Genomic DNA, 16,143 nt, shown 5'->3' with positions numbered 1-16,143 from the left:
AGTTTATAATAGTTTTGGAACAACCCCAAAGTAAATCCCAGCCTAGCGATTTTTTTTTTTCCTTTCCAATGGGAGGCAAGTTCAAAAGATTTTAAAGTTGAAAAGCCTGTTCCTCAGGCTACAACAAACAAAAGAATGTGGGCATTTTTGGTGAATCAAAGTAAAAGTTTTGGGATTTATATCTCAAGTAACTTTTATACAACATACAGTCAGTGATGTAGTCTGTATTGTCATGTCATATTTTGTAATGGAGTAACCTCAGAATTTTTAATGTTGGCTGGGAAAAGCAGCAGCAGCTCGGACAGCTCATAAAAGGAAATGTTTTTCCAACCTTAGCACATTGCATTCTGCAGATATGCAGTTGGAAAATTGGGAACTTCTATCATGCTGTACTCCCTTGAGCACTGTATGTGGATGTATATACTTGTATGGCTAATTTGTGTGTGTGTAAGTGTACAGATTACTTGAAGTTCAGGTATTAATTATAATTAAATGCCCTCTTGGAAACCACCTAAGTACATATTAGAGGATATTTTCTAATGGAAGGAACTGTTACAAAACGCAACAAAACAAAACAAAAACACCCAAACCAAAATCAAACCCACAAAACCCCCCAACTTTCACAGAAAAAATGATATGAAAAGACAAAAATGGAAAGTGGAAAAAAGCAATTTGACTGACTGCGGTGTTTTAAAAATAATTTGCAAACAATAAAACATTGTAAACAAGATCTCTATTTTGATTTTTGATTGCAGTTCAACTGATATCTGTTTGGTAATGAACATTGCTTTTGAGGTATTTTTAATATCTTAATTTGTATCATTCAAGAAACAAAGAACAGAAAGATTAGAAGTGTATGTAAAGCTGACCATTGCACAAATAAAAATGTAGGAATATGATTTCAGGAGGCTCACTATCGCGCCACAGATATTCAGTCGAAGATCAGTGCTTAAATTACAGGTCTGAGTTATGGAATATTTTATGTTTGACAGGAATTTAAAGTTATATAAAAATTTTTTTGAAACCCCTACATGTCATTTATTTTATAGCAAGTATAGTTCACTTCCACTCATAAGTAGAAAGAAGAAACATTCACATTATATAATTTTTGGCTCCTATAAAAAGAATATTTTCTTCATTCTTAAGGAAAAAAATGTCATTATAGAACATTCATGTCTTTCTAATAATTTTTCATTGTCTTCCCCTAAATATTACTTTAACATGACGTATATAAATATTTTAATATATAAATATTAAACTTTGCATTTTGAGTTAATCAGCTAAACTATAGCTAAGTGTAGTAGCAAACACAGTTCAGTTCATCTGATTTAGATTACTTTGACTTTTATATAAGCCAGCAAAGTAACAACAAGCACTTCCAGCTGCCTTCTAGATAGAGAAAATATCCTAAACTGCCAGATGAAACCATGTAATTATAAAGAAACAGATGCTAACCATTTTGATAGTATGTAGTGCAATATGACTATAATAGTGTTTCCAAAACAGTAGAAACCGTTGGCATTAAGTTAATACTAATAGTCTCTCTCTGTTCAATATGATTTGAGGCCATGCCAAATTTTATATTAAGTTTATACTATCACACTGAACTATAAAACTAATATAAATTTTTACAGTGAATAATGTCCAGTGGACTTTAGCTCAGCAAACTTTAAAAAAAGCTGTTTAGATACAGCTGGACTCAGGTAAAAAAGGTTGTATTTATTTTCTAAAATGTCTATGTAAGATGTACTATTTATTTTCAAATTAAACTATATGGTATTATGTACAGTATTTTAATCCAGATAGATTCATACTCCAAAGGATTAATTACATGTCGTCATCACTTTCTTTCACCATGCCCGAGGATCAACAAACCTGACCTTCCTCAGACGAACAGAGAATGAATTTAGATCTAGGATCAAAAATGATTTAACAGGTGAATGAACTTTCACATCCAGTGGCTGAGTGCAAGATCTCAGGTGACTGATTTCAGTGCAGTCAGGATCATCTCTGCTGAAAGGCAGAGAAATACCCTTCACAGCTGTGATCGCAACATACGGAACCATTAAAATGTTGCATTGGATATGTTTCTAAATCATATAGGCAGTACCATATATTCTGTTATTTATTTGCTCAGCAGCAGCTATATGGCTGAAGTAGTATGAATTGCTATCAGCACTTGTTAAACACCTGGCAGTCATTTGTAGCCATTGTCCAGGGACACTGGACCGCAGCAATATGTTCTGGAAGAAGACCTGGACTGGTGTGACAAGCTTCACACCAGTAGAAATTATTGCCACTGACTGAAACACAAGTGACAAATAGTACTTACCACTACTGATCCAATTTGAAAACCCAGAACCAAACTTAGGAACCTCGAGAGATCTGAGACTGTGAGCCTCTTTCACAAGAGATGAAACTGAATAATAAGGGTAGATAATATGTTCTGAATACTTCCCTGTACTTGTCCAACATAGCACCTATCTCCCTGGGGTTAAGCTGCCATCATACCCCTACTTCAGCCAGGTACTGGAAGCACAAAATGACTGCACCATCCTGGTCTGACAAAACAGTAGGACTGTGTATCATCTGCATGCCGATGACACCACAGCCCAAATTATTTCATTATTTCCTCAGTGGCCTCATATACATGTTGAAAGGAGAGATGACAGGATGAAACCTTGTGGAATCCTGCATGACAGAGAGCCCTCAGGGCTGATGAGCAATTGCCCTATGCCACCCTCTGGGATATCTCTGAGAGGAAAGAGTGGAACCACACAAGTGCAATCCCATCTGCCCCAGCCTAGGTCCACAGGTGAGTCAGACAAACATCATGGTCAGTGCAATGGCCAGAAAGGCTGCTGGCAAAGCTAAACGAAGCCACCTTTGGAAAAGCTTTCTGCACTGATAGGAGTTTCCCATCAGCCACAGGAACCAGTGTAGCTGTCAGGATGCACTCAGACTGGAAACCAGGTTAAATAGTTTCAGAAGACTTTAAATGGACTCACACTTGCTTTACCAGAAGTCTCTGTCATCCAGCAGAGTGCATTTTGTTTTGTCAGGAAACAAACTTTAGAATTTGAGAGTGGCTGAATTGTTTTTTGGACAGCAATTCATAATTTATTTAAGGCAAGCTGGAATCTTTCTGTCCCACTGGGAGACACTAACAATATATGCTAGAAGTGGTCTGCAGTGAGGTCCTGTATGTCATCTAAGTTCATCACATAACTCTCAAACTCAGTGAGCACTTCAGCCCGTGGAAGATTATTTCAGTGTTGTTTTGTTACAGGAAGGGTCAGTGCCATCAGATTCTTGTTGATCCTCTCCATAAAATATCTAGAAAAGTCCTTGAAACAATCAGCGTTCAATTCAGTTACAGGGTGAAGCACCTCATGCTTCACCAGGCTGTCTGGAACAACTCTACTGGTCTTGACTTTGTAGATACTGTGGTGGAAGCAAAGCTTAATTTATGGAATTAAAATTTTCATTCTGCTTGATATTATTGTCTTTATTTCAGTAGGCAATGAAATCTCTCATAAATTTTTGCCTGAAAATAACTTCCTAAAATGGCTGCTCATTCTACCTCTACCAAAAAAGCAATAATTGCTAAATCTGAAAATGAGAATATATTAGTTGTATGCTCAGCTAATTAATGTGAACTTAGTCTGCAGTGTACTTGTGCGTTACACTTGCTATGGATTGAAAATGTACTACATCAGAAAAGTCTGTGGCATAATATTTTTAATGTAACTATATTATGTGTGTGTATATAGATGTATGTACATATGTATGTGTACAACCTTCGATCAACAATCATGTCTAAGACTAAGTATATAACTAAGCAACCTAAAAATCTGATCATTACAAGTACACTTTAACTTCTTTTGAAATGGTAATTCTTCCACTACAATGAAATATGATTTCTCTTTTTCTGAGGTTATTTTCGTTCCATTAATTGTTCACCTTGTGATCCTAAGTCAACATTTTGCTAGGATTCAAGTTTCTGTCTAGGGTGTTTTAAGATCGACAGGTTTTCCATATACACATTCAAAATACTGGGGGAGTGTCACATGGAAGCAGAAACTGATTAGAAGGGAGGGTCAGGGTAGGGCTGTGCATTCATTCTCAGCTAACTTCAAGAAGATGAAAACCAGTTTGATTGATATATCCTACTAGATGCTAGAACACTGACCCATAACACAACAAGATGATGCAGGATTACTGCTCTTACTGCTTTAAGAATATTAAACAAGGCTTCAAATAATATCTGACACACCAAACTGGAAGTAATGAACTTCTGAGTAAATCTTATAGTTTTTTATTGAATGTTGATAGTCAACTTAATATTAACTGCATCAAAGGGGAAAAAATGTAAAATAGCAAGCGACTGGAAATTTTTGTATTTAAAACACATTGAATATTATTCACTTAGAATGTTAAGAGTGGTGCAGGTTTGCCATTCCTGTCTTTCTGTTGCTCTTTTTAGGCTGTTAAAAGCAAAATCTATGGTGATAGTCTCATAATTCTAACAAATGCTAATATGATTTCTAATTACCTTTCTAAATTCCTATAAAGCAATATAATGAAAACAGCTTAATATTAATTAATTAGCTTTCATATTAATACATACATGCAAAGATACATTTTTTTCTCAGGCAGTAAAGCCACGCACAAGCTGTCTAAGTAGATTGTAAACAGTGGTAACATTTCTCAAAATTATCATCTTGATTCTACATGACTTGTGAGCTGTCAGCTATGGCAAAGAATGACAGAGATACCACTTCTTTACTCTTCTTTAAGGAGATGCGCTTTTTCAAAATTGCTTTGTGTTAAAAGGCTAAGAACTATGGTTCTGATTAAAATTTTCTTTTGTACACTTGAACTTAGAATTGCACTTAGAATCCCCACTTAGAATTGCAGCTCTTTTTTCTAATGTTTTATAGTAATTTGCTGCAACAAAACAGTTGCACTTAACTGCACTATTTAGAGAACTGTATGCCTTCCTTCAACTCTTCTACTATTTGATTATATCTAAGATGACTTGGAGGCAGCATTTACTTTCTGGTAACATTTAAGAAGACAACTTACCATTTTGTAAGGGTTGGTGAAAAATCAATATTAACTGATGTTCTCGTAACATGCCTGCAGTGTGGAAGGTAAGTTGGGAGTAAAAGGTTATCTTCCTTGAATTAAATAGAGAGTCTTGTAATATATACTAAAAGTGCTCAATTTCATGACGGACAACAGTTCTGAAATATAGCCTATAAGTTCTGTAAACATTTCACTGTATCTCCCTAACAGTGGTCAATGGAATTCAGGATCAAGACCTTGGATTATATTTTCTAAAATCATATCTGAAAATGTCATTTGTCTGTCAAAAAAAAAAAAGTATTCTAGAGCTGCTGCTTTTTGTCATGTCTTATTATCCAAATGTTGTATCCTAACAGTGAAAGAACACAAAGTTTAACTGGACAGAAAATGGAGACTGTACACAGATTGGAATTGAAATGAAACAAGAAAAGACTTTGTATTAAAAATACCCGATCAAACATAAAGTAATCCTTTGTAAACCTTCTTTGAACACGATTTTGCAATATGTGGGAAAACTCTTCCTTATATTTCTCAGTTAGAACCCAAAGAAGAATAAGAATTGAGGTCATGAACTTTTACATAGCCTTGAATTAATCTTTTTTAAAATACATGACTAATTCAGTGAGTGAAATTTGAAAAAAAAAAAAAAAAGAGATATAATATTTCTCTTATTCAGTGCTCAGTTACCAAAATAATGGTACTGTCTGGGAGCTAATACTGTTCATTGTTTTCAGACGTTCGATATTTTAAAATACATAGCATACATAAAAAACTTAGTAAATGAAGTAATTAAATCATATTTTTAATGCAATATATGCAGAGAAGTTCCCATGAACTTAATTTATACAAAATAATTTGAAAACACAGAATGGAAGAATTTTCTAGATAAAATAACTATCTCAAAATTGTGTTAACTGCCTTTTTAAGACTGTCAGTCTTGCCAACATTTCTCATTTAATGAGTTTTCAGATCCACGTAAAATTCTCAGATAAAATGTGTTGGCAAGTTTCTTGAGAGCTCATTTTCAGGATATTTCAGAATGTTAGCATCAAGTGCATGTACCTTCTTACCTCTTGGCTATTGATTGTAATCCTGTTCCTACTGATATTACCTAAAAATTTATACCCTTTGGTGAGTGCTTGCAGATCTTTGCAAAAGGTTTTGGTGGATTGATGCATCTTGAAAAGGATTCACTGTGTTTTGGCACTCTTGTTAGATGTCTTGGCAAGAAAAGACAAGGGACACAATCTTGAAAGTGCTAAGTGCTAATGCACCATTTTTAAATTTGGAAGGATTTTGTTCCTCAGAATGTTTCAGTTAGGTCTTTAATTCCAGAAGTGAGAGCCTTATAATGGCTGGAGGTAGTGTAGCACTGAGAGTTGCAGCATTTACTTCTTAATGGATTCCCTGTGAAATTCCTGAGTTATGTGCTAGGTTCCCCACATAGTGAAAATGCCAAGATCTGTAAGCCTTAGCAATTTAGCTTGTAAACCATTAGGGACTATTAAATTAAATCTCACCCTTTTGAAAGACTTCAGGTTTAATTTCAGATTCAGAATCATAACTACAGTTCTGATGTTAAGCAACAGCACTTTCTTAAAAAAAGAGAAAGTCTAAGAGAATTGAATATTTTCTTTCAAACTACAGCTGGATAAGAAGGAGGTACAGTTTCCTGCTTTCCACACAATGCTAAGCAAAGGTACCTTACGCATGAAGATCTGACATATTACAGCTCGGACCATTCAATTAGAAATTTTAGCCACCTCATTCACACAATGAAAGCCATAAATTCTGTCTTGGATGTCAATCCAGTGCACCGGAACATTTTTAAAAGGGATGGCTAATCAGTGTCCCTTGCAGAAACCACTCCAACCAGATATGCCAGCCAGAAATGATGAATTTTGTCTTGAACTTTGGCCTCTGAAGGACTTGTGCTTGACTCTACACCAGAGAGATATCCTTCCTCTCCTTTGGATTTACAACTTTAACTTTTCTTAGTTGTAGGTGGCTAAACCCTTTCTATCATAAGTCGAGTAGGTGTCATTCCTTTATTTCAAACTCAGCAGGAGAAAGGAATGTTTGAAAGGAAGAGTATCACAACCAGGGTAAGATTACCCTTTCCTTTCCACCTGCCTATTCCCTTATGCATGCAAAGGATTAGGGAAGAGGGCATTTGTTCAGTATTTGCGGGATTCAGGTTCAGTTCTAACCCATGACTGAGACAACTCATGTTTGCACTCTTTTGCACTAAACAGAATTTTATATGAAAATACTGAAGTCGTCACTGAAACAGGAATTAACACTGAAGCCTTTCCTCTGCCACTGTGTGCTCTGATCCCTAATCGACAGAACAGCCCATGTTCTCCCTCTCTCCCTTTCTCCTGCTCTGGCTCTGTTAACTGCTTCCATGCGAAGTGGAACAGGATCAGTGGGTGGAAACTGCCAGTGTTTCTACCTTGAAATGGTGTAATACCTGTAGGTTACACCCTTTTGCTGAGACACTGAAGCTTAAATCTCTTCTGGCAGAAGACACTATTGAATTGACACTCTCAAATGTGTATCACATTCAGCTCTAATGCTCCAGCTGATGGATGGCTGCACAGAAGAAAGTTGTAATGTCTGCCATGTGTCCTTCTTTAGCAGTTGCTGCTTTTTTTGAGGAACTGGATTTGTTAGGTCCTTTCAGAGCATACCTACTGGACTGACGACCTTACGCATGGGGAACCTGAGTGTGAATTCCGATGGGATCCAGGACTAAGCCAAGCACCAATGTGTTTAGCAGAACTTCTACTTACTATTGCCAAATGACAAACCTATAAAGTTTGATGTGGAAAACTGAGTGCTTTACTGCTCAGAGTGCCTTCAGCCCTGGAGGTTGGAAGTTGAATGCAGATTTTGATAAACACAGTTTCAATTTAGGTTCCCAAAGAACTAGGTGGGGTGAGGTGCTTAAATTTTTTCTGGATCTAATCTCCAAACTCCAGGTTTGTATGAATAATGGAGATGTAACAGTTTACAGATAAACAGTTTACAAATAGTGGAGATGTAACAGTTTACAAATAAAGCAGAGTTCTTGATTTTGGAGATAAATTAGACAATTATATATTGACTGATAATCTACTACTAATCACACAAAATCAAACAATGATCAGGAGATATTTACAGTAATTCTAGGTGCGCTGTCTCTTTTTTTTTTTTTCCCCCCAGATCATCTCTTTGGACTGGAGATTAGTTATTAAGAAAGCAGAATGTGAAGGGCTAGATCATACCCCAAATTTTCTTTGGGTGAGAGAAATTGTCAGAGGCTTGTCATAACATCTCAGGCTCTGGGATATGTTATTTAGTTAATACATTTCTCCATTAGCTGGAAAACATTGAAGTTAAAGTATGTGATAAAAGTGGTTAATTCACAGACACCAAAACTGCGACTCCTCTTCCTTACTTCCATATTTCATCCATATCCGATTTGCACACTGAGGAGAGGCTAATTGCTCAGCACACTATTAGCAGTTGAGAATTCAGTCAGACTGAGAGAATAAGGAAGGTTTTATTTTACTTTTCAGATTTCTTGCACTGTAAAATGGAAAAAGGGCTTTGAGATCTAGCTTTTGATGAAAACATGTTAATAAACCTTTTTTCTGATAATATGCTCTTCATAAAGATCAATGAAACTGAATATTTTGGGCAAAACTCCACAAATGATAGTCAGCAGTGGAAGAAGTGTTTAGATACAGAAGATATTAAAAATAATGCAGTAGATTTTAGTTTTCAGTAATGGATCTGCATTTTAACAGTATTTAAACATTAATTCAGGTAAACTTCCTATACTAAGACTTGTTGTTTTGTTGAGGAACAGCTATTTAAATCATATGGAAATGAAATTATTATTTTGAAATATGGGCAAGGAGATTTTACTGAATACCTAATATACATGTTACATTCAGATGCTATCCTGTAAGGCTTACCTATGTTAACAGAACATCTGTTTGAAATATTTTTATGTATTATCTGCATTCGTAGTTAGTAGCTGCCAGATAAATAATTGTAGAGACAAGGTGATTTTTTTCACTGAGTCATCACAGTTTGATAAGTCATTTTAATTATTATGTGGTGCATATTTAAAAGACAGCAATTTGTTATGAGCTCCAGGCTGAAACAAGGCAAACTTACAGGACTGACAAGGCTGTGCCAATAGAGTGACTCTACTTCTAGACATTGCAGCAAGACATTTCTTATAGATGTTTTTTCTTCTTCCTCTATTTCCCTCTGTAGAGGTCCTTCTGTAGTGCCATGGTAGAGGAGCTAAGGATGTCTCTGAAGTGTCAGCGTCGATTAAAACACAAGCCACAGGCCCCCGTTATTGTGAAAACAGAAGAAGTAATCAACATGCACACGTTTAACGACAGAAGGTTGCCGGGTAAAGAAACCATGGCATAGAGCTGGGAAGCCAAATACCCCAAGCACAAACTGTCGTCTTTTTTCCAAACAAACTTGCGAGAATGTTTCCTGTGGAAATATGCAACCTGTGCAAAATAAAATGAGTTACCTCATGCCGCTGTGTCTATGAACTAGAGACTCTGTGATCTCAGCAGTTGCAATGGCCAGACTCGAATCACAAGCATCATGGATCAACCAAGTTATGCGGGGTTACACTGTTCGTCATGGGTTTCCACCATTCTGAATGAATGAATGTTCCATGTGAGTTTTGTGGCTGGTTTCAAATGCAGTCTCAGTGAGAAATTACAGGTTCCTTTTGAAGTTCAACGGTTGCCAGGAGATGGAGAATAAATGTCCAAGATGATACTAACCACGGAAGGAGTCTAGTAACAGTAATATCTCAAAACTGTAGTGGAACTAGAAACCATATGTTCTTCTGAACTTCCAAGCATAGAAGAGTTGGTAACTGCTGGTAGACTGAAACTACCATCTGGACAGGCGATACGAGCTTCCTGGATGGGAGAAATGTTAAAGTGAAGAAACATGAATCCCATGAGTAGAAGGATAAATATGAGGATGCTCACCTGCTTATGGGACTGTCTGTGTCACTGAACTAAGTAATAAAATAATAATTAAAAAAAAATCAGTAACTTAAATTTACCTGGGCTGGAACTTTGATCTAAAAAAACAACAAAAAAATCCATAATTTTGACCCAATTTTTAGATGAATGAAAGTTTCCTTAGTACAAAGGAATGTATCTTACAACCTTTAGATATAAGAAATTGCTTTTTTTCTTTAATTGTGAAAAGAGGGAGGGGGGTGGGAAGCCGTGTATTTCACACATAGAGGGCTTGCATTTTAGCCTGGAGGGATTTTGAAACCCTTGTTCCTGCTACTAATTGAACTCAATGGAGCCTGTGCAATTCTCGCTAATATTGGAAGTGGGATGGGTCACCTAAAAGAAGTGAATGTGGAGAACTTTAAGGAGGACTGCATTTTTCAATACAGTCACAGTACTAAATGAACAAAATTCTTGAGCAGTTTTTTTTTTTTCAAAAAAAAAAATGTTCAGGTTTATTTGTGGAAATGCAAGATTTCTATGAAAATAGTTTTTGTATGGAAATTTTTGTAATACTTTTTATCAACAAAATAAGAACATGTGTTTCTGTCAGGGGTGTGATGCCAAGCATGAATGGTAGTGCGTGTGCACCACCAACGTTTGGTGAAAACTATTTTTATCAAGAAAAAGGAATCTTAGAAGAGACATATTTTCAAGTTAGATAATATAAAAAATAGGTGCACTACCATCACTGCTTACCATGCTACACCCCTGGTTTCCACTAGGCTGATAACATGCTGTCATGAACAATTGTGTGTAAGTGGTAAAAGACACAGACCTCTTGACCACATTGTGATAACAGTTAAAGTGCACTCAGTTTGCTGTTTGAATCCAATGCACAAAATTAAAAAAAAAAAAAAAAGTATTAAAATTATGTCAGTTTTAGTTGTTTTGTTTTTGCCGTGTGATTTGAGCAACTTATGTGCAGTACTTTGTGTCAGTACTGGTACTTAGCCTCAGCTTAGTGCCCTATCCTGCTGCCTCTTGCCACTGAATATGTGGCCAGAGAGTTTGCTGGGATTTCTGAGAGAAGCCAGTACAGCACATTGTGATAAGTTTTTGCAGGATCTGGCTCTTAGCTGCTTCAAAGCTAATTTATATGTCCTGCCTGTGGTGAGTTCCTGGACATAACATTTTGAAATACTGCCCTACAGATGCTGAGTCTTGCACCTCTGTCTACTGTAAATTTATTTGTATCTCAACAAAAAATGTATAGGGTGGGCTATGTAGGAATGCTATGTCAACCAAAAAAGATTATGAAGATGGTCTTTATATGGAAAATAATTAATTTGACTAATTTAAAAAAACCCTTTTAAATTATCATAGATAATCAGTCATTGGCGAGTAATGAGGTTATTTGTTTACTGGGGCTTAGTTTAATCTTATCATCAACTTTCTAGCACAGGAATAAAAGATATATCATTCAAATTGTAGAAATTGTATTATGAAATGTGGGGGGGAAGGGGGAGGTTTGTGTCTACTACCCGGTTCTCATAAATCTTCATAGAGACTGAGCTGGCCATTTCCATTGTAAACAGGGACTGAGAAAGCAAATTTCCTTATATTTGTGAGAGTTTCACCCCCATTTATGTGATAACAAAGAACAGATTATCTTTGTCTGAAGTATAAACAAGATAAAAACACCTTCAGCAAAGATTCTGAAAATGAGTATACTTACGTAATACATATTTAAGTTGATTCTTTAAAATACAAAGGGGAAGAAAATAATTGTCGTACAACACAATGAAAACTCCTAATTATGATGGTTTGGAATGGAAAAAAAATTGGCTATTGCATTTGATTGATGATTTACAATAAAATTTGTAAAATCATGTAATAAAATGCTGTATTATATTCCAACAAACCTTTCTTTTCTCCATTAAGGGTGTTGAAATAAGCAGGATTCCATTCTCACCTTGATGCACATGACTAATTCTCATTAAGCTTTATGTGAGCCGAAGTGTGAATGCAGAATATGTCCCAAATGTTTTATTGGGTCAAAGTCCCCCAAGGAACAAAAATCCTAACACAGAAGTAGTGTGGCTTAATTAAGATTTCCATGAGAATTTCAGCCTTCCATTATTAAGGGAAATATGCAAAGTAACTGGAGATTTGTATTTAAGATCAAGACTAGAAATGCATGGCTCCACAGATTCATAGTAGGATAATGGCTTTTTTTTAAAAATCGTACACTAATTCATAGTTACTTTGTTGTGCATTAGTAATTATTTCTGTATCTTTCACAGAAAATGAAGACATTTAAGGAAAAATGACTAATAAAGAGTTGACCCCCAAAGTAGTAGAAAATACTACTGGTAGTTTTGTACTCCAGAAAGCTCAACGGTTCATTTTCCCTTCACTGTTGTGAAGGAAATCCTCAATTCTGAAGAAAACTTCCTCATTTTGAAAGGTCTCTGAATGGCTAGTCCCAAATTCTCAAATTCTCATGTAGTATAAATTTCTATAGGGTCATTAAAATCAATGGAACTACACCAGCTAAAATCAAGTGAGTGTCTGGCCCATGAAGATTCAGACTCTGTACATAACTGCTTTATGTGCTTTCATATATTAGCTCAATTAGTCTGTTGATTTCCCAGGACAGTATGATGGGTGCTTCTCTGAATGACCTTGAATGTCACTCTAGAGAAGACTTTTAAAGCAGTTATAACTCAGTTATATGGTGCTACCTGGTGGATGACAATTGGAGGTAAAAACGGAACAGGACTTTTTTTGTTTTGTTTTGTTTTTGTGTGTGTGTGTTACTGTATCTGTTTTAAGGAAGATAGAGGTCTATAGTCTTCAAGGATCTCAAGACACACAATTTTGATCTTCAGGTTGCCTCAGCATGGTCATATAGCAATAGATAACTACATGGATATTACAGAATAAATGACAAAAACCCCTTTAGCTTATTGATAAATGTCATTTGTGAAGGAGTGGTAGTGAAAATTCTGAGCCAAATAGTTGGATGAAATCAAGATATATGTGGTGTTTTATAATAAATATTTGGCTGATTATAGACATCAGCAGGCAATTTCATAGTATTCCCCTATTACATAAACACAAATACAAACTCATCCAGGAAGTATCTGCAGGTTTTATATGAGATATTACTTTCTGAAGTTTCTATCTATCTCAATTTTCAGTTGAAGAATTCAGTATAGGTTTGACAGAACCTTTTCTTTCATGTTTATATTACTTGAGGGTCTGTGCATTAATCCTTCCTGGTTTCATCCATAGAGTCTTCCAAAAAACCAAAATAACTCTGTTTAGCCCTACTACACTAACTAATTAATATTTCAGAATGGAAAAGACATAATTTATGAAGAAAACCTCCCCACCAAGATCCAAAGCCTCAAATAGAAGTAGGAGAAATGCCCTGATATTCTACAAAATCAAAATGTTTTCAGGGAAAAAGGGTCATGAGCAGAGATAACGGCATACAAAGAGGTAAAAGATAATGCTATAAAATTTTTTTTTTCATTATTATTATAAGGATATTAGAAAAATATTTAAAGTACTTTAGACACAACTTCACTTAGTTGCCAAATACATTAGAGTCTCTAAATACATCAACAATCACAAAATATGATTGCAGTGCTGACTACCTTGAAAGCAGCGTCAATACTCCTACTTCAGAGGAACCAAGATTTTGTCCAATACATCCCCAAATTGTGTACTGATACAATATTAAAGGCAAAATACAATACCAGCCTGCGTTTAGGTGTACAGGAGCAATTGTGCTTTTTGTCATATTTTCAAAGGCGTGTAAGAAAAGAAAGGGTCACTGAGGTTGATTCATCTGACATCCAAGATCATTGCTTTCCAACCTCAAATATGTTAGTGTCCTGTTCCCTTCCAGTCTTGCCTCTCTGCCTTCCTACAAGCACCTCTTACACTTTCAAATTTATTTTCAAACCCCTTTTCTTCTGGCTTTCCTATAAAATGTAGTTCTAATTAAAAATAAGGTTACTCAAGCACCTCATCTCCCCAGTTTGTATCCACCAAGACAAACACACTGGCTTTTCATGTGACTGTAATCTAATTGTCCTTCTTTTCATTTACTATCCCTCTCTGTTCCCTGCCTGTGTTATCTTCTCCTGTTGTTCTTGTACTTGCCTAGACTGTAAGCTCTTAGGGGGCAGGGAATCTGTCTTTGATTTGTTCTATGTAGCACCATGAACTATGGAGCTATATAAATAATAAAAAAAGTAGATCTTCTTAAATGATGTTTGAAGTGATAGTGATCTGATTGACTGCCAGTCTAGTAATATATTGTTTTAGCTCATTGCCTGAAATCCTAATTACTACAGCAATAGAATAATCGAAAAATAAAAATAATAAAACCAACCCAAAGGAGCTATCACAATGACTCATCTTACTGGAGATTTCCCTACATGGTTGGGTTTAGGCGTATAGAACATCATGTTCACATAGCTTCTGTAAGGGTTTTAATATGAAATCAGCTACATTGAAAATGGAAAATGTAGGTTAACACATAAAAAGAAGGTTTATATGCAGGATGAGCTTTGCAAAAGAGAACTTTTAATTGGTTTAAGCTTGGAAAAGCTATGATTAAGCAATTTGTTAAGTTGAACACCAGGCATCTTGCCTGCCTTCATTGTATCTGCCTGCTTAGATGAACAAGCCTCTCATTGTCAAAATCTGTGCCAATCCTATTTTATTAATTATTTTATGGACATAATTAGAAATTTTCTATGAAAGATAATTCTAATTAAAAACTAAAGAAATACTTCCTCTTGGTCCTATAGAACACTAGCTTTCTATAAGTGCTGGAATGAAAGAATTATGGGAATTTGAGAAAAATGCTAACTAGATAAATGAAAGGAAATGATGCATCTTGAGAACAAACATATCAGCTTTCTCTTTTACCTTTTTCTTCTTCAAGGAATGCCACTCTGTAATGATGAACTTTATTTTTCTGAACATTGAAGTGTACACTGGAAATTATACATAGATATATCTTTCAGGAATTCTCAGAGCCAAGAGAATGCCTTTCTTTCCTTGTCATACAATGTATGCATACTTTTTCCAGCTACTTAGGAAATCTAGCATGAGCTAAAAATAATGGAAGAATCTTAGAGTTCCTTCTTTGCCATGACTGTAGGAGTTTTCTCTTATTTCGGAGGAAATAAGATACTTAGTCTTACATTAAACTTACCTGAAAAATTATATGAAAACACAGAAGACTGATAAATGTTTGAGCTGTTGTTAATGTTCCTTGGGCTACATCATCCACCACAGAACAAATTCATAGGAATTTGGTTTTGAAGGTACAAGTTCAAACCTTATGATGGATTTATGCCAAACGTTGTCTCTTGCAAGTCTCCCATAAGTAGACTGCTGGCTGTTAAGCCCAGGGAATGGAAAGCAATGTAATGCAGTGATGGTAACCATATAATTCTCTTTATGCTTTAACCATGCTAACTGGCTGGGCCATGTACACTCAGGTAGATCAATAGGAATTTCTGATATGTATATCTGCTAAGCCATTCTATGCATTAATGTCCATGTTAAAAATGCTTATTTGTAATAAGTAAAAAATACTTGTGGGATTATCATAGAGGCATCTCTTATGGAATAATAGACTCACAATATCACAGAATCATTGAGGTTTTGAATTGCGGAGTTCAGTGACTTCTCCAGATGGAAGGCCTTCTGGAGATAGTCGAGTCCAATGCCCCTGTTCAAAGCAGGGTCAACTAGAGAAGATTGCGCAGGATGTTGTCCAGTCAGGGTCTGAAAATTTCCAAGGATGGAGACTCCACAGCCTCTCTGTTTCCAGTGTTCAATTACACTTACAGTGAAAAGGATTTTTTTCCCTCACATTTAAAGGCAATTTCTTGCATTTCAGTTTGTGCTCACAGCCTCTTATCATCTCACTGGACACCACTGAGAATCTGGTTCCATCTTGCCCCCATCAGAGTCTACTGAGCCTTCTCTTCTCCAGGCTGAGGAGTCCCAGTTGTCTCAG

At 35.8% G+C, this 16,143-nt stretch overlaps 1 protein-coding gene across 3 annotated transcripts in view; it reads left to right on the top strand.

Moving 5' to 3' along the window:
• GRIK2 (glutamate ionotropic receptor kainate type subunit 2) overlaps nucleotides 1-14,378 on the top strand; it is a 432,874-nt gene extending 418,496 nt beyond the window's left edge. For all 3 annotated transcript variants that reach the window (XM_052781434.1, XM_052781430.1, XM_052781432.1), the window contains one exon: nucleotides 9,364-14,378. In XM_052781434.1, the coding sequence (XP_052637394.1) occupies nucleotides 9,364-9,528 (165 nt within the window). In that variant the 3' untranslated portion in view covers nucleotides 9,529-14,378. The remainder of the gene's footprint in view (nucleotides 1-9,363) is intronic.
• The last annotated feature ends 1,765 nt before the right edge of the window (nucleotides 14,379-16,143 follow it).

The sequence above is a fragment of the Harpia harpyja genome, chromosome 3 (assembly GCF_026419915.1).
Source record: "Harpia harpyja isolate bHarHar1 chromosome 3, bHarHar1 primary haplotype, whole genome shotgun sequence".
NCBI lineage: Eukaryota > Metazoa > Chordata > Aves > Accipitriformes > Accipitridae > Harpia > Harpia harpyja.
This window is presented reverse-complemented; position numbering and strand designations above follow the sequence as displayed.